Source organism: Pseudopipra pipra, chromosome 9 (genome assembly GCF_036250125.1).
Source record: "Pseudopipra pipra isolate bDixPip1 chromosome 9, bDixPip1.hap1, whole genome shotgun sequence".
Classification (NCBI taxonomy): domain Eukaryota; kingdom Metazoa; phylum Chordata; class Aves; order Passeriformes; family Pipridae; genus Pseudopipra; species Pseudopipra pipra.
The window spans coordinates 10,612,025-10,638,677 of record NC_087557.1 but is presented as its reverse complement, the minus strand read 5'-3'; the positions used below and the strand labels follow the sequence as shown (position 1 = coordinate 10,638,677).

The 26,653-nt window shown below is 39.3% G+C and overlaps 1 protein-coding gene across 9 annotated transcripts in view; it reads left to right on the top strand.

Annotated features, from left to right (window-relative positions):
• Nucleotides 1-26,653, top strand: part of NTNG1 (netrin G1) — a 150,025-nt gene that overhangs the window by 68,106 nt on the left and 55,266 nt on the right. For all 9 annotated transcript variants that reach the window (XM_064664544.1, XM_064664546.1, XM_064664547.1 and 6 more), the window contains exon 4: nt 24,588-24,760. In XM_064664544.1, the coding sequence (XP_064520614.1) occupies nt 24,588-24,760 (173 nt within the window). The remainder of the gene's footprint in view (nt 1-24,587; nt 24,761-26,653) is intronic.

Sequence of the window (26,653 nt, the reverse complement as noted above, 5' to 3'; positions counted from 1 at the left end):
TGCCCTGAGCATGGTAACTAGTGGAGGGAAGCAAAGGTTACCGGGGTGGTTGTGCCACTGTTTCTGATTCAGCTGAGCTTTCCAGCTGTTACAGCTTCATTTAGGATGTTAACTGGAAATTAAGTTACAAATGTATTTTATTTTGCTACAATGTTTCATATTGTGGGTTTTGAGACCCGGATATTTGTATATATTTGGTAAAGATAGCTCAGACTATTCCATGGAGATAGGATACAAAGGGACATTACCAAGGAACTTGACATGTAGTGGGTGAGTGATGCTAGCAGACACTCTTTAAAGCTAGTCCTTTTTCTGAAAAACATAACCTGTAGATTAAGTATGGTTAAAATCACCAAAGTTCAAAATAGCATATTTCTAAAGGCAGCATAAAATGTAATTTGTTTCATAATGTGTTTTAAGGGACAATGACAGGGAAAAGCATCTATCTTAAAGCCACTATGTTAAATATATGGGATACTGGGGTGGTTAATACTTCACAGTGAATTATTGATTTCCCCACTTAATATAGGGTTTGTTTTGTCATTGGTTTGCATTTTGGTGTGAAATAAGGCTGATGTATGTTGCATTAGTGATGAAAACCTGTGTCCTCTCAATGAACGCCTTCCCTCCTCTATTACCACCTGTTTATTCATCTTTAATTTACCACTTCCATTGTGTATTTATTAAGGTGATGAAAAAAGGAAACATGGCTGTTAGCAATTTCAGCAACCCCATTGTGCTCACATTATTCAAGAAACCTAATAATCCACATGAACTAATTCTGACTTACTGATGGTCTGCTTCACTAAATCAGGGTGATTTTTTTCTAGTGAATAATGGACGTTGTAGTGTGCCAGTACCTTAATTAAAGAGACCCTCTCTTAGTCTTGATCTTATTTTAATTTACAGGGTAATACTACAATAATATCACTAATGGAAGGTACATTAAAGGGCATAAAGTACCATTAACTGTATTAAATTATGGCACTTGTGTTAATTAACTGCTGAAGCAAGATGGTACAACGACTAGAAAGGTCAACTAATGCATAAAGAAAGTCTTCTGGGATGGGAAGCTAAGAAAGAGCAGACATTTTTTCCCCTGGTCTAGCCTTGCTGCAGAGGATCAGAAGGTGTCCTGTGCAGTAACCTCAGGAAGGTTTCTTTCACTTTTCTGCCTGCAGAGGTGGCCTGAGCTGTCTGCAGGCTCTGCCTGTCTCTGACTCCTTGTGAAGAACAGTCCTGGCAGTAAGCCATGAGGTACAGGTCCAATTTTTAAACTTTTTTTTTTTTTTGTAGAAGAAGTTCACTAAAATGCTGATAATAATTCCTTTGAAGTCAAGCAAAAGGTTCCTAGCAGATTTTGGATCAGACTGCTAAAGGTTTAACAGTGTTAATTTTAAAGTATTTTTGCTCTAACTGTTACATTTTTAGTGACATGTACATTTATACACTGTAAATTAACTGTAATTTGGGATGCTAGTAAAAAAAACATTGTCCCAGTGGGTAACAGAATGACTAGCTGGCTAAAACAAAGGCTCTTATTGCTTTTGAATGATTATGTTTTGATCTAAGAGCCACCAGTTTCTTTCTGACACCAGAATATCCAGCCTCTGTACAATGTTATTAAGCCCTTTGGAATTTATTTTTATACTCTTCTCGCCTTGAAGCTTCTGTATTTAAGCCCCAGGGTTTTCTGACCCCATCTCAGCCACGATTCCTGTTCCAGCAGCAAAAGAAACCTCTAACTCACAGTACACAAATGAAAAGTAACCTCAATTTTAACACTTTCTTGCTCTCACATTATCTCTTCTAAATTTAAATCCATCTCAGTATCTGAATAAATTACTCCAAAAGAAAGTATACTTTCTACTTAGGGGCTTGGGGCTTTTCTGTCTTCTTAGTCAGCATACCCCTCCTGCCAGTTGTGACCCTGAACCGCTCAGTGAGGCTGCGGTGGGTTTGGGGTGGGTGAGTGCCCTTCCCCTGAGTGGGGAGCTCTCCCCACCACCTTCAGCAGTCCCACGGGGGAGGCTGGGCTCTGCTGGGTTTCATCCTCTTGCTTGTTCTGCCAATCCAGTCTGTGGATGGATTACTTGGATTAAAACTGTATGTTACTCTGTCATACACTTGGCATAATATCCCTCTGTAATTTACCCAAAACCAGAACTTTTCCCTAGGGAATCGATAACAGATAGAAATGCTGTCATTTTATTTATAATAGAAAATGTTTTGATTGGTGTTTAGCCCAGAACCAGACCATCAATATTAAGATACATAGGCTCCTAGCTTTTGAGGAGACAACTGAATACCATTCTTGATTCTAATATTTATTTACTGTACTTGAATAGTCTTTGTTTTACAGGAACACTTGCATAAGCAGCTTGTTCTCCTTTGAGATTTTTACTAGTATTTGGAGGGAATCTAGCAGTTTCTCTGATTAAATTATGAACTCATTAGAGAACAGGAAAGAAAAAGAAATGTATGTATTTAAGAGTGTGTCAATTTATCTTTAACTGCCAAATGCAATTTGCTTTTTTAATATATCTACTGTAATATGTCACTAAGGAAAATGGTCCATCATTTTCTGTAAACAAATCTAGGATCATCAGGAATTGAAATAATTAAATGGTCACAGTGTGTATTCACACATGAGCAGTCTCCAGTGGTTTACTCAATATAGGTGTCCTGGGTGGGTTTTACTCCTGCCTGTGTTCAGATAATACTGGTTTCCACCCTCCATCACAGCAACACATGTCCTGTCCATCAGCTCAGTGTGGTCTGTCATAGTGACTGGAAGGGGAGCAGAGCAGTAGAGCCTGAATGCTGTCCAGGACTCTCATTCTGCTATATGCTTTTGAAACTAGTGGGTTTAAATCACCAGGTTTCACTCACCACCCTTGCTCACTAGCATTTGATCATCTTTTCTTGGCTCATTTTGCAAGATGTCAAGTATTTCCATACTGATTTCCCCCAACTGTCTTTCAAGGAAGCTCAGTATCGTGCAGGATCGGGGGGTTTGAGGAGATGCACCAAGCCTTTTTGTAGTATAATTCATTTTGCCACTGAATATTAAAGGAGTAGAGATAAAACTCCTGATGAAAGAAATGAGAACTTTTTTCTTTCTGTGTTGCTTTGTATGCTGAAAAGCTATCCAAAGAGCCTTTCTGAATAAATTCAGTGATTCCAATAGCTTGCAGAAACTTTCTTTCCTTTAAGCTTTTCATTTGAAAAGAGTTCAATTTAATGCAAACACTGAAATAAGCTTAAGGATCTCCTGGATCACATACACAAATGATTCCTGGTACAGGAATGTCCTTCAGACTGAGGTTAAAGCTGCAGTGGTACAACATATTATCACAGTAAAAGTTTAAAAATTTCCAACTATTTCACAAGTAACAGGAACTACCAACTTTTTGGTGTGTGTTTGTTTGGGGTTCTTTAAGTTTCCATTCTGATCCTTTCCATGGGTCTCAGCATGGTGGTATTACCTGCTATCTCAGTACCTAATTACATGTGCTTAGGAGCTGATTTTTCCTGGACACTTCTCAGTGTGTGAAGTGCCACAGGAGGTAGTAGTTGAAACCAAAATATCCACGTGCTTTCTCCTGACACAGGTGATGTTTCTGTCACTCTGTTAATCTTTTCTTGTTATCCGTAATAAATAAGCGCTCATTCGGCTTTTCCTCATATATGGAAATATTTGAAACTTTGCTGTCTGTCCTCTTACTTCCCTTTAGAACAGTGCCATAGTACGCTCTGTATCACTCCCTGTGTGTTATGAGAAGTATTGAAACGAGACTAGTCCTGATATTAGTTTCAGATGCAATCCTGTAACTCCAGAGTAGTGTTAGTGAAGTTACTGTACTAATCCAGAGAGCTTCAAATGCATGTAGGAGGAACAAAGGAAAACAAGTGATGGAAAGGAAGAGTAGACAGAAGGAAGGAAAGAAAGAAAGAAAAGAGGGAGGAGTACAGAAGGAAGAAGGGTATCCCAGCTTCTGTTTAAAAGAAATCAGGAAAAAAAACACACCTCTCAGCCTTTTCATGCTCTCTCATCTTTGCATAATAAGGCTGATGTAAAGCAAGACAGTTCTGCTAAGTCCAGTGATAGTATGGCCAATCTTCGCGAGCGAAGATTTGGGAAAGGTCATTACCCTTCGAGCCTGCACAGTGGATTTTTTTAGGTGAGACCCAGTGTGCGCTGAACTGAGCCCACCCTTTAATCCTAAGGTTCATCTGCCGGGGCCGAGCAAGCTTGGACAGTGGCAGTGAGGTCCTCAGGACGTAGGTTTGTTTAGAGTGACCTCTTAGATGGATGGCCTTACAGGGCTGACGAGTTCCATCTGCCCAGGGGAGTTTCCCTGACCGGGAATCAAACCCAGGCTGCAGTGGTGAGAGTGCTGCATCCTAACCACTAGACCACCAGGGGTCCCCCAAGTCCAGTGATACAGTCACATGGAAAGACCTATTCAGAAACTGGAAAGGGAGTTAGTAAAGGTCAAGGTCTAATAGTATCATGATGTGGGGTTTGTGAGAACCCTTCCTCCCATTCACTCTTGAGTCCATCTCTGGGATTAATGTGCCTCAGCAGTACTAGTGACCCCTGCACAAAGGGAATCGTCATGGTCCCTACTTGATCACAGCAGGCTGTAGTGCAAATAACCTCAGTAAAGCACGGGTTTAACATTTTGTTAACTGGGCTGAACAACAGGGTAATTTTTCAACACTGCTGTAATTTTGTTTTCATAGAATATAATCTTGTTCATGGAAAATTAAGGAAAGAGCTACAGAAACAAATGGCAATGCTGCAAATTTAGTAGGCAGCAATATGGTCAGGGAAAAGATGAGGAGTTATGCTGCAGGTAATATTCCCAAGAGAAAGTCTGGCTGCTGATACATTCAGAAGAGCATAATGTTAGCTGCAACCCTTCACAGGAAAACAGGCTGTGTTCTGGTTAGATTTGTGGGACACAGTAGAAATAAAAGGATACTGAATAGCAAGAGGTGTCCTAATGACACTAGGAGGGAGCAGAAACTTCTTGACATGCTGCCACTCCTGAGTTGAGACCACCTTTAATTTTTGCAGCATAGCGAGTCCTTGGAGCTTTGGAGTCTGTCCGTGAACAGCATCTGGTTCTTCTCACAACAGTTCATCCAGACCTTTATGCTGGAAATGCTGCTATACTCTGGAGTAACATAGCTGTACTTCACTGGCAATTATTTTGACATTTCTGGGGTGATGGACACCATTTTAAAATAAGCCAAAAATAAACAAAAACATTTCAGGAAGGGACTGATAATCCATAGCTTTATACTGTAGGTTAAGTCTGATCAGGTCTTGGGACATACCGTGGATAATGCAATACATGGTACATACATAAACCCCTATTCTAGTGCTGGAGGGCAGTTTTCTAAAATTATGCTCTTTCTTTGAACCCTTGAGTTTATCTTCTGACTTTGATGTTTTTGAAAATGTCAGTAGTTGTCTGCTTCTTCGTTGTAAACTCCCTGGAAGACTTTTGATTCTTTTCATTTTCTCCCTTAAATCTATTTGTGTCTTTGAGGTAGCTATGCAGAGTGTCTTTCCTCTCTGCCATGCAGCATGCCCACTTCCACCCTCTCCAGATGTGTGTTGTTCCATATTAGCCAGTATCTGATATATTAAGATTTATAAAGTACTTTGAAATACACTTAAGAAAGATTGGTAGAGAAGCACAGTGGATGGTTATAATCTGTCCTCTGTGCACCATCACTCATAAAACAGGCATGGAAGGGAGTAGTGGTACAAATGTTAATGATAGCAATGCTGTCCTGAACGTAGAGTGACATGGTGGTTCCCATTTAACTGCCACCAGTATTTCTGTTACACTGCACATTAAATCTATTAACAACCAAAAAGATAAAATTTTATTACAATAAGGATATATACATTGAGATATGCGTCTTCACACTCAACTAATTAGTTACCATTTACTGTTTTCACTTTGCTCGGTGACATGTGGTATATAAATCATTACAATATGTTAAATGCAAATGGTTGGTAATAGGGTAACCATCTGCTCACTGTTGGAAAGTTAGCAGAGGAATATAGTAACCTGTACTTCTAGTAACGATGCTAAACTCACATCCCTGAAATACCAAATAGCTAAAACCAGCTGCCTCCACTAATGCCAGCATTACTAATACATCTCTTACCCTTTTCATTTGCAGAAGTAAACCACATATTGTAAGAGGTAATTTTGTTCTTCATCTTGAACTTGATTTCAAGGCTGTAGTCTGTAACAGCAATGTGAACCACCGTAACGCAAAGCCTGATCTTTTTCTTATATTGTGTTGAGCCCTTTTGAACAGCCAATAAATAAACAGGCTGCCCACTCTTCTCAGGACATCTTTTCATCCATAAATATAATTAAACTCTCTTCCTCCCCTAACCTCAGCTGCCAGGCCCTTCTTCAGGGATGACATTATTTTGTAAGTGATAGATAGTTGGCGCATTGCTGTCTGGTAACGTATTACACTAGAGACCAGCAAAAGGTGCCTGCCATCTAATAACCTCCCATGCCCTATGAGCATTAAAGATCACTGCTGCAAAGAGGGATCAATTATTTTGCCACAGACATGTATTATCAGGGGCTGTCACATACCTTCGTAATGAGCTTTTCTGGATACCCAAGTGACAAAGTAATGCATTGGAAAATTAGTAGTAGGACAAGAGTGAAGAACTACCTGCCAAAGTTGAGGCTGTGCCTTCAAGCTAGAGCAGCTCCTCCTCCCCTTACCCATTCAGTCATCTGCTGGTCAGGGTCACTATCACAGTTCTGACATACTGGCTCCCCCATCAGTAATATATTGCACTATCACCTATTAGAGAGATTAATATGTTCCTGTACTAAATTCCCAAGACGTGGCTCTCAGCATTAAAGATGCTGAGGAATTAATTTGGCTCCGACTGTCTGAATGGAAAAAAGTTTGTGATTGCATCAAAGTCAGATGCTGCTGAAGCTTGCTCAAGCTATGTTGGGAGGCAGGGTTGGTGTTTTTTGCGGGAGTTTTATCTGGTATGGCAGTGTCTGATTTAAGATTATCCTTCCGGGGAAGCACCTGCAGGGGGAAGAGGCTGCAGGAGAGCTCATTAGCTTGGCAGTTTCTCATCCCTGGAATGGATTACAGAATAAGATGCTTGGTCTACAGGATCTAGAAAACCTGTGGCTTTGTGTGGGTGTGCTGTCCTGCAAAGCTTTCCAAGTTTAAACAAATGTTATAGGGAGACCTTTCGTGCTAACACGTTTTCCTTTGTTGCCTTGCAAAAGGAGAAGCACTGGCTGAAGGCTGCACATGTTTGGTGACGCCATTTTGGTTCACAGTGAACACTTACCTGTTTCAAAATGGGGTGTCTGCACTTTAAAGTTATCTGGAGCATTTATAGACAGAGATGTTGTGATGAGCAGCACTTTATAATTCCTCACAGGCATGGTGCCAGAGCTGGGAATTTGATAAGCTGAGGTCCTGAATTGGATTCCAGCGATGGTCACAAGTTTTAGGAAGCTCTCATTTGAAATTGCAAGCAGAGGAAAAACAGGATTCTTTCTCTTTAATTGCATTAGTTTTATTGAACTGAAGCATTGCTTCAGTTCCCAGAACACTTTATATATATTTTAATGCAAGTTACCAGAGACAGAACGGTTGCAGAACCGTTTATTGTTTCTGACTTTTATATTCGATAAAACTGATTTTACTCATTTTCCCCTCTAACTCTCTTGTGCATTAAGAATCTTTAGACTTTGGGATGGTGTTTACTGAAGTTGTCATAAACACAGTAATTTAACTTCTTTGGTTTGGTAATGCTTCTATAGAGCTTTTGTTTAGGCCTGTTCAGAAAGTCAGTCTAAGCCACATGAACATGAACTGGAGTCCAGGAACCTCTGGTAGCATTTTGTGCAGGAGAGGGAACATGATATTCATTCCCTCAGTGGCTGATCCCTTTTAATTGGCCTTAGATTTTTCTCATTGTATTTATTGAACTGTGGGCTGTTTCTTCCCAGTTAGAACTGAGGCTGTTGATTGTGTCATGTAAGCACAACCATGAATTGACTTGAAATTTTTTTTTAAAAAGCCTGTCATTTCCACCCCCCAGTTAGAGCACAGAAGGTCCCACAACCTTCTGCTCCACTGGGGGAGCAGAGACAGCAGGAACAGGGTGCAGCGAGGGCAGTTGGGACAGGGGACAGAGCTGCAGTATGACGAGGCATCTGTTTTGTTAGTGACCCACTTTGGGAAATCCTCCTCCTACACCCTGCATCCCTCCAGCTGCTCATTTCTCACTGTCTTTGTTTCTGTCTTTGGTGATCATGACTCCTTTAGTTGTAGTGCATGGGGAGTCGCTGCCCATGTGGCTCAAAGAAGGAATTGAAACCTTCAGCAGGAACATCTCAATTTACAAAGAAAAAGTAAACCTATTATACTTTGTCAATGCAGAAAATTGCTTATCATTTAGCAAGCTTCATTAAAGATCCTGTGCTTATGGAACCATGCCTCCCTTCCTTTGAATGCCCCTGAAATAATTCTTCCAGCAGGACAGCGAAACAGCAAGGAGCCAGTTACATTTTTAATGACTTGTGTCCCATAGGAATTGCAGTCTGCCAGCAAGGGCAGCTACTTCCTCTCTGCAACACAGGAGAAAAATTAAAAGGTGGGAAGCTGTGGTTCCAGAATGGTGTGTTATAGTTATTAATGAGGTAAAGATCAAACAATCTGAGTGTCATTAATTGCTAATATTCTGCTACTGAAAATGTTTAACCCAATCCAGAAGCTAGATGGGAGAGGGAGTGGGGGATGGAGAGAAGTAAAGGGTTTCATCCCCCTTTTCCATTTGATTTTTTCCTGAATGGTGAAGGGGAAGTGGAGAAACAGTTGGATGAAAGGAAAAGTAAAATAACATTTAATTTCTCCTCTACTGTACATGTCTCAAAAGAAAGTTTCAACGGTGTAGAATCCTTACACACCCAAACCAGTTTGTATCATTTTACCTTCTCATCAGATAGATCAGTTAGTCACTGCAGAAGTAACTATCAACATGGTGATTCCTTCCAGTAGTAATCCCTTCAGGTAGATGACCACAACAGCCTCCATTCTGACATGTACAAATATCTCATGTTTTAGACTTGATGTCAAAATATACATCTGCACTTTTGTTTTTTACAGATACTGAATGACTATACTGAGAGATCAGATTCTGAAATATCTCTTCTTTCCAATGGCTACTTTTGGAGACTAATGCAGACTTTGGATTTTGTGGTCTATGTGTTTGTTTGTCTGTTAATGCTTCATAAAATATAGATGCTTTAAAGAGGAGGGATGCAAGACAGCCATACCACCAGAATGACAAAGGGTTGTGTCTTTTGATTCCACAAGCAGGTGCAATATATAGTTTTAATTAGGGATTTCTTAAATTTTGATTGTGTTTTATTATAATAGGGCTTTTGAAAAATGTCTTCCCCATATTAAGACCACAAAAAAGGCCTACTCCCAAAGAAAAAGGTTCTGCAATTTAAATTTGGATGAGTGTATGTTGTAACAGAAGACAGACCTTTTGGAGAGTTGTGCAAATATTTGCTGCAATGCAAACATAGTTAATATAACACAAAGTCCAGTCTCAGTGCTCTGTATACAGGAGCTTCCCTCTAACTCCTAACACATAAAATGTGTACTTTTTCATATCCTCATAAATTTAGCAGATTTTAAAAGAAACCAGGTTTAAAAATTCAGCTGCTAAATTAGTCAAACAAGAAAGAGAAAGAATTGCCCTGAGGTGTAGGGGAGACTTCATCCTAAGAAATTTGCCAGCAACAGCCCAGGGCACTTGTCCTGCCTTGCAGCCACAGGAGCCAGGGCCAGTAAGACCGAGAAGGCGACAACTGTTTTTGTCCTGGCTGCTCTTGGAGTTAACAGTCTGCAGTGCATGCATCTCAACAGAATCCTGTTACAGACTAAGACTTTTTTTTCTCTTATTTTATCAAGTTCTTTATCTTCAGAGGTAGGTCAGCATCTGAAAACCCAGATAATATCATAAAGGGGTAAAACAGAGACAAAACACAGGAGTGATTTGCATAGGAAAAAAAAGGAATAGAAATGTTGTATTCTGAAAGCTACATTCAACTTCTGTTAGAAGCAGCTTGAACAGGTGCCAGAAGGTTGTTACCTTTGTGATATGATTATACTGGCCACTAAGTCATTTGGTTCAGTCCATTTGCTATATATCATGATAAATCTGTATACAGCAGAAAATCCACAAGTGCTGCCCTTTTCCTCTCCTGAGGTTTTTTGCTCGGTGTGAAAGCAGAGAACAGCTTTAACAAGATCAGGGGGCAATTCTATGTCCTGTGTAATGCTCCCCCCTCCTGGCTTGTGTAGGTCAACAGAAGGAAATGCTGAGCAGGCATGAGAATAAATGAGGAACAACAATGAACAGTAATGGTGGGGACAGGAGGTGATGACTGCCGTGGGCACAATCCTAAATCCCAGTGGAGCTTTCTCCATCCTTCTTCTCTGCAACTCTGTCCGAGAGAGAACACAGCTATAAAACACATCAGACACAAACACCAACTCCTTCATCCCCAGAGTTATTACTTCCAAAAATATTTTCTAATAAAGTGGTCATTATGTTTTTCTTCCTGATTTTTTATTTATAATTCAGGTTTCTCATAATTATGCCCAAGTTCATTAAAGATAAAGCTCTGTGTCATGCAAGCATTCTTATAAGGACACTCAGGGCACCTTGTCTCTTCCTACTCATCAGGTCTTCAGGACAAATACTTCTTATTTTCAGTTGATGGCAACTCTCTGTCCGTGTGCAAATAAAACCCAATTCATTTTGAACAGCACTCCCCTTATGCCCTAAAGAATGCTTTAATGCAAGGAAGCTCTTGTTCACCATCTGACTGTCTATGCCCCAAATCAGATCCTGTCCCATCTTGCTAGATATGTTCCTTGTAATAGCCTGCTGCTTGAGAAATAGATGCTGCTGCTTGAGAAATAGATGCTGCTAGACATCCCGGTATTAATGACTTTTTCTTTTCAAATCCAGGCTCTTTCTTTACCTGCATCTGTTAGTTCTCCATTATTTTTCATAGAGCTATTTATTATATATATATATATATATATATATATATATATATATATATATATATATATATGAACATTTTACTTCCAGATTAGCTCATTCTTTGAGAACACAAACAGCCTGTATATTTTCCAGTGGAGTTTGATGCTGAGGAAGCCTGGTTGACATTTCAGGGAAAACTGAAAAGTTTGTATGGGATTTTAAAAACTGTGTTATGCAAGACAGAATTGCTAAAGTTTGTTCTTCAGTATAAACATGTACTGATTGTTTCTGTCAGCAGTATTTCACAATTTGCTTTCCCCTATGACAGCCTTACATTATTCATAACTTGCAATCTATTCCTTAAATTTTCAGTTATAAGAGTTTCCTGGCGGGGGTCACACAATATGAAGGGAAGTATTGATTTGAAACATTTAAAATATAAATGAAGTTGTTTAGTTCTTCTGGTACATGGAATAATAGTCACCGGATCAAATTCGACCTCCCAGCATGTCTGTTTTTGTAGGCAACAAAAACATGTTCGCAGCTTCTCAGTGGACAGTGCAGCTTCTGTGTGAACGTTCTTTGATTTACCCAGTATTTGTTAAAAACAAACATGAATAATAAATGTTTCAGTGCACTTGAAGGCCAAAAGCAATCATTATTTTATTTGCATCTGACATTAGGTCAGAATTTTAAGACTTTGCTTTAAAACTACCAGCCCTTTACCACCTAAACTTATCAAAGCAGTGTCATCAACCCCATTTCACAGACATACACAAAGCCTCTTGTCCCATGTCGTGTGAGTTTAGGGTTAGGGCAAGTATTAACCTCAGTGGCAGACCTATTTTGGTCCTGGGGGAAAACCAGTGTTTGTGGTACCACGATAGGCAGGCCTGTACACACGTCCATACATGTCACCTGCTTGCTGCTCCCAGGCCAATGTCAGAAGCCAGGTCTCCTTTCACCATTTGAGGTTCAAGAGCTCCTTTCCAGCTGCTTCTGATCAATGAATAGGACTGCCTAGCTCTGACCACCCAGCTCCAAAAAGACCAAGTCATCCATTAGGAGTCATACTCACAGACCATCTATGGTCCTTGTGGGCCCTTTCCAGCTCAGAATATTCTGTGCTTCTGTGATTATCTCAAGTGTTCTAATACTAAAAAGCCTGTAAAATTTTCCTATCTTGTTTAATTCCACTGGCTTTAATATGAAATAGTAAAACATTTGCAAATCTAACCAGTTTAGTGGCTTCAAGATAACAATAAGTAGTGTCTATAATTAAACAGTAGTCATGTGGTATTTTTGAAAAAGAAAGTAATCTTTCTCTACACAAAGTCAGCAACTGAAATATATTAGATGAAAGAAGAATTGTTTTCCCAAATTAAAAAGAAAAGATACAGTTAGAACTTCATTTCCTGAACTGTTTAAAATTACTCACAACAAATAATTTCATTGTGCCAGTTGTTATACCAACAAGGCCAGAGGTAAAGTGACCCAACAGCTCTTTTTCAATATCTAAGTTAGCTAGAGGATGCTAAGTGCTTTTGGCATGCTTCCACAGCTCGCTTGTCATCTTGTTTTCTTCAGCAGGAGAAAGGATTAGTATTTTTGAAGTATGAATTATTCACAGAAGAAAATTCTGTCTGGGATGGCTAAAAGTCTCAGAATTCAACTCACATTAATAAGTAGCTTTGACTAATTTTTTTGAAAACTCAGAAAAAGGCACAATTTTTCCTTTGGAAATATTGTTTTTTAAAAAAAAATTTTGAAAATAATTTCTAAAATGGGATTTAAAATCTGTAAATAAAACGATGCATTTCATTTGACACAAATTATTTTTTTCCCTCAGTTTTTTTCAGTTCAGTCAGTGAACTGAAAAATCAATTATTTACATGGCACTACTGGCAAATAATTCTTATCATAATAATTCCAGAGGGAATTATTCTGGGACAAGGAGCTTATACTCTATGGATTTTGAAAGTTAAAAAATTGAGGCTAGCATGATAAACAATGAGAAATGCTGTTTGGTTTTTTAACTTTTCTTTTTTAAGTTATGACCTCCAATTGAGATGAAAAACTAAAAGAAAAGAAAAAGAAATAAAAAAGGGACAATAAAAGTTGTATGTATTTTAAAGTGGATTGGGAGTGTCTGCTTTGGTAATAAGCAACTACCAATTCCCAATTATTTTAGATGGAGCTGTGAGGCTTAAGCTTTTTGAAAATCAACCCTAATGAAACACAAGAAAACACCAGAACAAAACCACTTTTGAAATATTTAGTCAGCATTAGTTGCTCTGAACAGTTCATTATGCACCCTCAGCTTTTATAGTTGAATCATGAATACCTCGGAACACGCTCCAGAAAAGAACAGAGCTGCTTTATGCCTTATAATTATCCTTAAAGTTCAAGTTCAGCAACATGATTTTTCAAAAAGGGATCAATTAACCTGCCCTCGCAGTAAGCACGTTCTTCTCCTTCGCCCGTGTGAGCAGCATCGAGCGGAGGCAGCGGCAGGACCCGGCAGAGTGCAGTGGGATGAGGCAGCTGCCCTTGCACTCCTTCCTTCCTGGCAACCATGGCAGCACTGCAGAGGGAGAGGGGCGATTCCAAGGCCTTAAAGTCGGGAACACCAAGGAATAATATCAGCTAGAACCAGCAGAACAGCAAACCACTGGCAGGGAGCAGGAGGACACAGTTTACCTGTGTGAAAAGGTGCCTTTCAGAGCGGTTGCAACGATAAATCTTGGGCAATGGGTTCTGTGCAGATGAGGAGCGAGGTATAAGTCTGAAAAAATGAATATTAAGCTATTTATCAGAATCAAGCATTAGTTTTTTGCTAGGCTGTGTCCTCATAATTTAATGATAATTTACATATTTGTAATGGAAAAATATCCATGAAGAGGCCATTAAATCATATGTGAAAAGTTTTCACATCTGGATTCTCAGGAGTCTCAAAAGACAACCTGAATTACATTTCTGCTTATGCCCTCACTTACCCTGTTTTTTCTAAATGTCCAGTCAGTGCCTAGACATCTCATGGTGATATTGAAAATAAAAGAGTGCTTTTATAAATATTTCTTTACCTTTCCCCAATATATCTCCTATAGAACAAGACAGATAAAAGAAAGGAAATCTGATTTTTTCTATTTAAAGCACTCGAATCCTGGGCTTTTCAGGGACTTTTAGGTTGTATGTAGCTATTTATTAACAGAATTTACTGGAATGAGAACTCAGCTTTTGTTCTCTACGTGTGCTTTATTGCTGGTTGTGTGTATTGGTGGTACACCTGAAGCAAAAGGCAGCCAACATATGTAGCAAAAAACCCAAGGATATTTTCAATAGACCTTTTATCTTTGGAGAAAAGTCTGACTCCTTTCTGGCTGTTTTTAAACAGAAGTGCAACCACCTGATCAACTGCCCAGATTTTTCCTGCTGGCTCCTATCCCTTGCTCCAGCTCCATTTCCTTGCAAGTCCTGCATGAATCCTGTCGCTGCAGTAGCCTGCCCAGTGGGGGGATCACAGGAGCTGCCATGAGTTGGCTTGAACCAGCAGCTCTGAAAGGGTTAAACAACCTCTGTAAATTATTCTGCTTTGTGTTTGCTTTTCTCTCAAATACAACCTACCTTCTTCTTGGAAACAATTTTTCCATGGTCTTGGTGTTTTTTTGGAAAGGAGGTGGAAGTCTCATCAGAGCTTTGTTTGATTTGTAAAATCCCCTCACCTGCAGACTTAAACAGAACAAGAGGGGTTAAAAGCAGAGCTAGTCACAGCAGATGCCTATCAGAGAATGAGCAAGGGAGAAGGTTCCTCACTGAATCCTGATAATCAGCACCCAGAGAAAAACCTTTCCTGTTACTGACTGCAGTAGGAACAGGACCTTGCTACTCATTGCATTAAAGTTATCAGAGATCTCGCTTTGTCAAGTGATACCTGATGTCCAAAAATCAGTGTATGTGAGGTGGGCTATTCTGCACCTCTTCCCTGCCCACATGCAGGATCCCACCCTACCAGCTGCTGCAGGGGCCAGTCCTTGTGCAGGACACCCGTTGAGGACAGCAGGGTGTCTCTACCCTGAGCCAGGGCTTACACCCACTGCTCCTCTCAGGAGTATTCCTCAGAGTAGCACAAGGCATATTGTCTCTCCCTTGGAGGCAACCAGTTACAGTCCATACGCCACTATTCCATATATACTGTCTCTGCAGCAGTGACTCCTAGGGGCACATTTGAGCTTTTAAATGAGTCCATGGGAGGTCTCTTAAACAGAAATGCTTTAAAATCTTTTGAAAAGAGCAGCAGATGTACTGCTTCACAGAACTGGTTTCCCTGGTGTTGAATTCTGCGTGCACCATGGATATTTTTATGCTGCTTTTCTCTATTATAGTTCTCAAAAAGTTACCAAAATCAGTATGAAATTAACCTTGCTTGTTTCTCATGTAGCAGAAACGCTGCTCTCCTGCCAATGTCTCATGAAAATACTTTATCCCCTACTGTGACACAATAGGTGCTACACCCTGAGTCATTCTCTAAGCTTAAAGTAAAGGTATTTCTGCTTAAGTCAGGTCCATCCAACATCGATTGTGGACACAAATTTGTAACAGCTCACTTTAGGGTATTGCTGCATGAGAGAATAAAATTTCCCCCGCTGCAGACAGTTAAACAACATTTTTGAATGGTATTGTAGGCATGTCCGCTTGGATGGTAATTTAATGACCACAATTCTAGACCTCCCACACAACAAATTGTTCCTTTTCAGTGTTGTGCTGAGAAAAAGAATTCAGGATACCAGCTGGCAGCTGATGCTGTGAAATACTACTTACAAATAAAGACAGGAAGTTTGGTGTAATCACTAGCATCTTAGAGCAGCTTTCTTGGGACTGCTGCTGAGCAGATGTAAGACTAGTATTTATTAATTAAATTAAACCCAGGAAAATTGGTTTCTCAATAAACTTAAAAGTGGTGATGCACATTAGCAAAATGCTGGGAATTTCCAGTCTAATGTTCAGATTTGTATCGGGAGAAAAGAAAACGAACAGTGACTCCTAAAGACTTCTTAATTTCTGTTTTTAAATTTGTAAGCTATAAAACTTTGCAATGATATATTGATCTGTCATTTATCTGAGGTTTGTGTGCCACATTCTTAAAAATCTACCAGGTTGCGGTACAGACTTTTACACTTGCTGTGATAAAGTGGTTAAATTCTGCCAGGTTGTATTATAGCAATTAAAACAGAAAGTGTGTTTTGGGTATCTGTTTGTTTCTATAGACTTGTTGATAAGGCCTTACTGCCTAATAATGGATGGCAAACTAAGGCTGGCTAAGCAGGATATTGGACAGCAGCAAAAAATTTAAAATAATAAAATCTTTTCTTCCTTAATATCCTGATAGCAATGAGCAGTTGTCAAATCTCAGATGCTGTGCTTCTTAACTTCTTTGCACTATCAGATGGATTATGGCAGGGTACTGCCAAGCAGACTTTGTTATTCCAGCTGGTGGAGAGAGAGTGCATTCCTGTCCCAGTAGCCTTTGTCTCTCTGATACACAGCAGTATGGGAAGTGAGGTTATTCAGGTTTTTAGTGTCTCCTAGCTTTTCTTGATAGTTGGAGCAAACCAATGAAAACAGGAGATACATCATGACAACTCAGAACACATTAGCTGTGTACTACCTCTGCAACACGTGCTTCCCCCTCTACCATCTCATCCCTTCCATGTATCAAGACATTGATTGTAGTGTGAAATAAAGCAACTTAGTGGGTGAGACTAAAGAGATTCCATTGGGAAAGAAGGAAATCTCAAGTGAGAGAGAAGGAAAAAGAAAAACTAATTTTTGAGAAAAAGCAGTGGATATAAACTCTAAGTACATCTCAATTCTTCTTTGGTAGTCTGGGAACCTACCAAACAACCACTAGTGTTAAATGATCAGTTGGTAGCACTGGAAGAAACTGTCGTTATTGGTCTTCATCTTAGCAAGAGATTTTGCTTCCACTCTGAGAGAGACATGACTGCCATTGTTCCCATTCAGCATCCTTCATGTAGATAAGAAAAGCTTCCTATTTCTGAAGTTAAAAATTAGACCAAAATAGATGCATAGAGACAATGTAAAGCATCCTACCTTCTCAGCAGTCCTGTCTCTAAGCACATCACACCTGGGCTCCTTATCTTCCACTGACTCCCAGTTTCCATCCCAGGCTTATTCGAGATCTTGGACCCGCCAGTGAAAATTATAAAAAGATTATCTGCCATTATCTAAAAATACAGCCACCAAGCCTAGGATAATATGAATGAAAGCTGGAAACAAATTAGGCCTCATTTCAGGCAGTGCGAACTAACATAAATTCATTGAATCTACAGGAGCCAGATGGATTTACATCAGCTAAGAATCTGGCAAATTGTGTTCACGAGTGAAATTATTTGCAGAATATGCTGCTGGCAAACCCTAGCAGATTTTATAGCCACTTTCTTTATTGACACATTTCAATGAAAACTAATATCTCTGAAGAAAAAAAAAGCAAAAATGAATGTTTAGGAAGGGAATGGAAGTTGGTTCTCTTCAGCAGCTAACAGCGGGTATATGTTCAGACATTTATTTCTGCTTTAACACTTAGAGAATATGAAATCAAAGTTAGAAAAAGCATGTGCCCATTCCACTTGGCTAGGTTTATCCAAGTATTTAATATTAAGGATGAATATTTTTTTATGTGGTAAACTGAAATAACTCAGAATTAGCTGTTCTGTTCTACTAGACATAAGCAACAGTGGATTATTTTTAGACTTTGGATTCAAGAGACTGAAGAAAGTGAATATTTTCATATCTGTTGATCTGTAACATTTTTTATCTAGCCAAAAAATCAGAACAGTTTCACGTGCTTAAATACTGAGGAGTTTGCTCCTCAGTATTTACTCAGTATTACTGCCTCCTCCTTTCTGTGTTTGTGATGAGTGCTGTTGATGTAGCCTGTAAACATTTTCAGTTGCCTCTATTTGTCTGGAAGGATGTCATCTGGTAAACTACTGCATTTCAGAAACATTTACAGTTTATTTGGCAAGGTATGGTAGCTTGTGGCCCTCTGTATGAAAGTGGCAGGGGAAAAGGAGCAGCAAGGCAGAAGGACCTGCCCCACTAATGTTTCCCTTCAGAAGGAAGACAGTGCGCATCTATCAGACAATGTACTAATCAAATACAGGTTGAGATATAAATTGGTCAGTAGTGATCTGATAGTTCTTACTTGTATTAGCCAGGATTTACTTGATAGTATATAGAAATGTTTACTAGCTTATGAACACAATAAATCTTATATTAAATTTAGCACTTGCATTCTCTTAATGTTGGGCTGGCTTAGTGCAAACAATGGGCAATACTATGCCCTGAATGCTTTCTGTGAGCCTTGGGACTGCAGGAAAGGGAATTATGCTGCCCTTTTGGATTTTGTTGTTGTCTTTTTTTTTTAATTTCAAGCTCTCCGAACTGCTTGGAAGTAGGCCACTGAGAAAGCAAAGCAAACATGTTCTGTGCCTAGGCTTTGCTGTTCCCCGCTAGATATATTATATTCAGCTGAGGGAGAATAAGAAGCTATTTTCCCCAATTTTCCATACTGCCTGTGGGAGTCTAATTCAATTTCCTCCCGAATTTAGCAGTGAAAACGAAACAGTGAAGAATAAAGTTGAAGAGGCTTCTGTAAATCTCTGGATTCTAAGGTACTAAGGTGCAGCAGGATTACTGAGTGCAGGTTAAACTTCTTTTCTAGCCACAAAGCTACTTACAGATTTAAGAAGCTTAAAAACCTGATCCAACATTAGTCCTTGCTTTGCAAATGAAAGAATAATATATCTACCTATACAAAGTTATATTTGTTATTACTGAATTTGTTTATTCTTTATTATTGATTTAGCCCTATTCCACAAAGGACTTTTTTTTCAGTGGGAGATTATGATGTATTAGATAAATTCAGGGAAAAGGACAGGGGAAAAGACTGGTGACCAGCAGAAGGCATTTCCAGAAATAAACAAGTGAAAAAGAGGACTCACATTTCATTACTCTCACTACAGTGTCTACATTTTACCAGCAGACCACAGGGATCTTGTTTCTAAATTCCAGAAAAATATGTAGTGCCTTCTTTGGAGTTTGATTCCTTACAGCAGCGTGGACCTGAGATATTCATATGAATCAAAAAAAAAAAAGAATAGAAACCAGAATTTACTTTTCTGCTTCACATGAACATTTGTTCAGCAGTGCTACTTGCAGCATTTTCTGATTGTCAACCCTCCTTAGGTGTTTTTTTTTACCCTTTTAGCTCAGAACTTCTTCAGATGGGTAGTCCCTACAGTGAGCACTGGTAGCAGAGATTGCAGTAATTGTCTTGTTATCACTTTTATGTAAGCGTGTTCTCACTGTCTGTTGCATCCTCGCAGAAATAAATTGGCCAGCAGTCATTTTATTTCTTCACAACAGTATCCTTTATACTTGTTTTCATCCCCACAAAATCTATTAAGCTTTGGAAATTAGGATAAGGACCAGCATACTTTGTGGGTTTTTTTGACATGACATGGAAAAATCTTACAATATAATGAATAATAATATTCAGTAAATGTGAGCCTCAATGAAAACATGTTCCAGTTGTTAGAAAAAATTAAAGGAAAATCACACTTATCTAAGTATTTTCATGTTGTTTACCTTGCACACTCAATGGTGCAAAAGTTTTGTAATTTACCTGTACATACAGTTTCTCAAGTTATGCTGAATTTGCCTCATAAGAGTCAAAAATTTAAAATCTGAAAAATAATGCAAAGCTGGTTTTACCCAAAAGATTTCATGGTATATTGTAAGGGTGCTTATATTTTGACTTTCACTTTCTCAACCTACATCTCTCCTCTACTTCAAATCTGTTTGTAATGTGGAATTTTCATCTTTGTCTAGATCATATTAGAACTCTCACTGGTGGAGCTGCCTTAAGGTCATTAGTAAGCTTGAGAGGCATAATGTAGATGACAGCCTTAACACATTTGATGTCATGAAAAGCATGGCTGAGTCCTTTAGGACCACTGTAACAAGGTGCTGGAAGTAGTTGCTAGCACCGAGGAGCTGACTAAGGCTCCTAACATTCCTAAGAGTGTTTTAAAATGCCTAATTAAAACTGTGCAGTAAAATGGTATTTTACAATATGAGGGCAGGAACGTGAAGAGCAAACATACCAACTCCTCTGCAAGTTCAGGCTTTGTTTACCTGGGAGCAGAGAGCCGACTCGTGGCATGTAAAAGCAAAGGGTCTGGGCAGAAGTCTTCCAAGTTGGTTTTAAGTTGATTTTCCAAACTTTGGCAATGACCTAGAATGATTCAAAGATGTTTCTAAGTGAGGAACATATGGCTAGTCGTTAAAAATGTATCAAAGAGCTTCTCTTGTCTTTCTTTCTCATGAATGATCTCTTCAACATCAACGATCCCCTCACGTGCCCCCCAGTCTGTTGGTTGGCACTCCCATGCGAGAGCGTCAGCACGCTATTAGCAATTACCTTGGTGATATTTACAGCATTTTAATGTCAGTTGTCTGTATGTAAATAGAGTCTGTGAGGAACACAGCGCACCCAGGGCTCCCACTACAACAGCACTGCTCCTTCAGCACGCCAGAGTGCTTTCCTGCGCCTTATGTAACTGCCAAAAATATCATTTCAATTGCTTTATGACAAAATAATGAGTCTGTCAGAGATGAGTGGTCAGAAAAACAAATTTGTTCTCCCACACAATTAGAGTTTATAGCGTTGGACAGCAATATCAATCTCCAGCAATTCCAAATTGAATTTGCACGTTGAGGGAAATGTGTTCTTGCGTGTGCTGTAACCAGGCTGCTTAGCAGGGAGAGTCCTCACAGGTTGAACTGGAAAGATGGATATCAGCCGTGCTGTAGCAACATCAGGGTGGAAGTTTCCAAATGCAGGCAAGTATTGTGGAGCAGAGGCATTCACTTCCACAAACTCAACACTGGCAGAGCTGCGCCCACCAGGAGCAATAAAAAAAAAAAAGTCTGGAAAAACTGTCACCAGACATAATAGGCAGATAGCTTTTCCCTTCAGGTAGAAAGCTATTTCAAGGCCTGCATCTCCCCATATGTGACCTAATTGTCCATGGAGTTGTTGATATTTATAATCATGGACTTCCGACATTCTTTGTAAAGTCATACAAGCATTAGACCTCAGCAGTGCCATTTACAGTGAGCATGTACTGTATCTCAAAACTGCACTTTGCCCTTAACATTTGCTGTGTCCTTACATGAGATTTTGCCCTTAGGCTGTTTGCCAGTGCAGTGCACAGGCTGCAGCATACGTCCTACCACATTTGCCAGACCTTAACCTGTATTCTCAAACCTGCTGTACTTATTACAGCTCCCTCTGTCGTCCCTTCTTCGTGCACAGGCAAACCTACTTGGTCTGCCAAGCAGCTGCTACCCACCCACTGCTACCCAGTAATTGCATTTCTGGGCATGTGTACCTAATACCTCACACAGGGCTTTGGCTTTTTTCTTTGGATTTCAAGAACTGTATAGGCACAAAAAATATCGTCATCTGGAACTCAATACACAGGATGTCAAATCAGTTCTTTAGGTTTTCAGAACTCCTCCATTCTTATACATGCAGCCAAAGCGACAACATTCTGCTAATGGGAGGATCAACAAAGGCTATATGAAATTTGGCGTTGAATGTGCTTTGTATGTAAATCTCATAAACCTTTTGTTCCTATCTCAGATTTAAAGCAATAACAGCTAGGAACTGCCTTCAAAGCAAGTGTTTAATGGTACCTAGGATTTTCAGTAATAATTTATCATCATGGATATTCTATAAGGTAACAAAATATTTCCTTACCTCCGGAGTACAAATGAAAGGTAACCTTCCTTAAAAAAGAGCTGAACTTGGGCAGTCTTCCATAGGAAGCTGATGTCCTCATCCTGACAGTGATCTGCTTGGAGTCCAAGTCAGCTACCAGATCAGTGGTGCTTAGCTGATTGACAGCTGAAATGCCAAAGGCCCAGACTCTGCTGCTTTGTTTTCACACCACTCACAATCCAGTGTATCTCATCACTAGAGTGGTTCTCTCATGGTCCATCTGGATGGTACTTTTACCTAAATAGTCTTCTTTCTGTAACCATAAATATTTCTATTTTTCTTACTGCTTATCCTACAGATAGAATTAACTTTTTATTGTACTCTAGTCATCTCTTAGCCCTGCTACACACATTTACCTCTTTCAGTCATTCAGAGAAGTCAGTCCCTCAAGCACAACAGACATTTCTCTTTGCAAAAGTCTCCAAGACTGTGCATATGTACACTCTGATGAGGTCCCTGGGACAGATTGCCCAGTTCCTAGTGCAGCCTTCCTAAAGATAGGCTCCACATACACCACAGAATTTGATACTGGCTTAGTTTTCCCCAGACGTGGTACCTTCCATGTTGCTTTCTATAGATGCTTTTTGTTCTCTTTCAGTGTCAGCACTGTCTACAAGCAAAACCAAAGAAGGATCAGTCTGTCTCTCCAGGAACAAGACAAGCACAGCATCTAAGAAGTGCAAAGAGATTTTGCACAAGGTTTTCTGACACAACCACTCTTTATTTTTGGGTGCTTATTAAAAGAGCTGTGCACATTTACACCCATTAGCAGATGGACATACATTTATTTTCCCCCACCTCTGTTCCCCTACCAGCCTGCAGCACCCTTTCAGAGCTCTGGGAACTACAGCTTTTCCTCAGAATCAGCCATTTTTTTTTCTTCTTGCCTAGAACAGTTTGCTGCCTCTGACACTGATGAGTCCCTACAATAAAACAGAAATCTCCTACTGAAAGAAATCCAGTCTCTTCATTTCTCTCATTTTTTCTAGTGACTCCACAGTCTCTCCTGCTTTTCTCCTCTGACCCTATCTTTTGGTCTTGTTATTATTGTATATCTCTCCTGTTTGGAGTCTTCCATTTTCATATTTGTGTGGACAGTAAAATCACCCATTGCTTTTCTTAGTAGCACTTCCATTTACCAAAATCTTCAATCTCTATGTGAACAGGCATATCTCATCCACTGACACCCAGACAGGCATCTTTCATTCTGCAGTGGCCAGTCATTGAAAATCCACAACTGATTTAGTCTTCAAGCACCAATATTTTGGACAGTGTATAAAAATGACTCGCTCTTTCTGTTGTCTAGCATATTCAATGCATTTTGGCAATTTCAATTTTAAAGGTGCTGAACATGTTTTTCTTTAGAATGAGCATTGCTCAAATAACAGCAGTTTCATCTGTCTCATTTCTAGCATTGAGGAGAATGATCCACCATCTACTGTATTACATATTCTTAGGGATTCTCTCCAGCAGCCACTTATGACAACTGCAAGCTTGTTTTACCCTGGGGATATATATGTATGTGGCCAATTGCTTCAGGTCATATTCCTTCCAAATGGAAGTCAGCTTGACAGCTGTTAATTTGCACTTGGCCATTCCATGTGTTGTTTTGCTCTAATTATTGGTCACTGTACGGAACAGGTGACAAATGCCCGCATGAGAACCCTTTAAATCACTAGATATACAATCATGAGGAAAACAAACAGGAAAGGTCGTTAAATACTAGTTTTCCCTCCAGCCCCCAACAGAAACAGATTTGAGCTGACTTTGACATCTGTTGGAAAGGGATGGAAAGAGGTGACAATGCCTTACTGTTTATGAAACTAACTTCCCATTCTGTAAGTGTCCCAGTTTCAGGGAAAGAGGAGAATTTAAAGAAAATACAATTGTTCGAAGACCAGATGCAGAATCCGGTTTATCTAATGATTTTGTCACAAGGTTCAATTAGGTGTTCTTTCCCAAGTAAAACTAAGTGTGCCTACCAAAATATTTCCTCTGACCTTCAGCAACTACAGCTATATCAAATTACAGCAGAAATTTTTTTTTTCCTTTCAGAGCAAGATAGTACTTGCTGAGCAAGAATAGCACTTGCTGAACAAGAATAGCAAGACACTAGTTTCTGAACAAGAATGGCAAGACATCATTATAGTGAGCTTCCCTTCTACCAAAGCGTGGCATTGCAGAGGATATTTAACTGAAGTCTGTTTTCTCAGGGCCTAATTTGGATCTTAATTTGGGCCAGATTCTCTAAGGACATGAGCAGAGCACTTGTTTTGTTCCTTGTAATAGTGAGTAACTCTTGAATTCCTACAAGATTATAGACCAGTCTGTAGTAAAAATTATGAATAATTTAGTTGCTCTCAGTGGAGCTGAATTAGTGAAAACAAGAAAGGATTCAGCATCTTGGAGTTGTGGTGAAATTTCTACTTTTAGGTCTCTGCAAGCTGAAGATACTGCAACTTGCTATTTACAAAGCATGGCAGAACAATACTACAGCCACAACACAGAGATCAAGTGGTTGCTGTAGGACATGCTTTTCTAAGATGATCTGAACTCAAACCCACCTCACCCCTAAATAATATCCCACTTTGTTTTATTTTTGCCTTTTAAAAATAGGTGTAAGTGCAACCTTCATGCTACTGGCTGTAAAGAAGAAAACAAAAGACTACTTTGTGAATGTGAGCATAACACAACTGGTCCAGACTGTGGAAAATGCAAGAAGAATTACCAGGGCCGACCATGGAGCCCTGGTTCTTATCTGCCTATACCTAAGGGCACTGCTAATATCTGTAAGTAGTTTTGTATAATAAGGCTATTTCATTATTATAATTCTGCCCCATATCATGACTCTAAAGAAAGATTAATGCTGGCAAAAGTTTGTCATTTCTTTATGACTCAGTGTGTATAATTGAACAAGGTGTCAATTTGCAAGTGTTAATTCTAAGTATGCATCATCTGTGCTCTCACATGGTTGTAAATAACTTACATGAGAACTGCATGTTTGTATCCATCTGTGGACACTGCACAGAAAGGTCTAAGATATGAAAAAATTAGGACTCTTCCCAGAAAAAACATACAGAGGAGAGAAAACAGTGTGAATATCTGCAGTACTGCTCCAGCCACAGTGACCTCAGCTCTCCATTCATACATCCTTATTGCCTTGAGATTGGAAACACCCTCAGCTCAACATGTGAGATGAGGTCCTTGCTCGTATTTTGTCCGTTCAAGAAAGTGAAAAAAAAACACAGACCACTTTTTTCAAATTAATAACTAAAGAGCTAAAGGTTGGGAAATATTTACCTGATGGTGACCTGCAGTCCAGATTCATCTGCACTCTTTTAGATCTTGTAGATCAAGAGGGAAAGCAAGGGCTAAACCTGAGGTTTTATGTCTGCTTGGTTCCAGCTAACAGCCATTCAACAACACACACACTCACTATTCCAGCACACTTTCATATTATCCAGAGGAATAAGTTACTGACAGCTGCTTTGCCAGGTCCTGGACAGGATTGGGTCAAAAAGAATATGGTGGTGAAAGAGAGGGCACAAAGACAAGTATGAGCATCAGTTCTCACTTTCCTGCACATATGAAATACACAGTGACTCAGAATCCTCCTGAACTGAGTAACAACAGATTTAAATTCCTTTGAAGAAAGGATTGAAAATGAGAATAAACCTTTTGACAGAAGTTACTAGCTATTTTTAAGAAAGGAGTGCACAGTTTTGCCCTGATTAAAAGCAAAACATTCATTTTAGAATATTAGAATGTAACATTTATTGAAAAGTTATTTGGGAGAAACAGAGCTATGAACTGCAGTTGAATGAAAAGTTTAAAACCAGAAACAGTGTGCAATGCTCAGAATGTTATCTAAGACTTCAAAGCAGCAGCTGTGAAGAATCAAAACTCAGAAATGAAGATCATAGGAAGCAGGACCTTATCAAGTCAAATGTGAGAGTAATAGACCAAGTAACAGACCATGAAGTGTGGGGGCATGAAATTATGATAAAATTCTTACTGAGCAGAAAAAAAAATGAACTTCCAAGAAGCCAGGGAAAAACATTTTGTAAGAGTATTCACTTTTTTCACATACAAAAAGTGAGTGTGGCTCACAGAATTAATAGTTTAAAGCTATGTTTGGGAAAAATTGTGAGATTTACCAGGTTGATTTTATCTGTATATTTTTACATAGACACACATACATATGTATACACATACATACATATTTTATAAATATATGTATACATAAAAAAATGCAGCTGCTACTCCAGCTGCTACTCATCTAACCTAGTGACAAGATACATCTGAACATGAAAACAGGGATCTTGCTAAATGCAGCTTGCTGTGTCAGTTACCTCCTTTCCAGGCAGTTGAGCACACACCAGACGGAACAGTGGAATTAGTGCCCACCTAAAGGATGTCTGAAGCTTGTTAAAACAACTTTATGTTAAAACCATATTAGTGAATTTCATCAGATACCCAGTTGTCAAAAATCAAAACGTTTCACAAATAACAGGCAGTCATTTCTGAGGTTTATTATTATTACTATTATGATGATAACATCATGAAAACAGAACCTTGTTGGAGCTGACAAACACTCCACGTCCCCTCAAATCCTGACTTCAGCAATGATCAGCAGCAGGAATTTATGGCAAACAGGAAGAAGCAGGAAGGATTTATTCTTT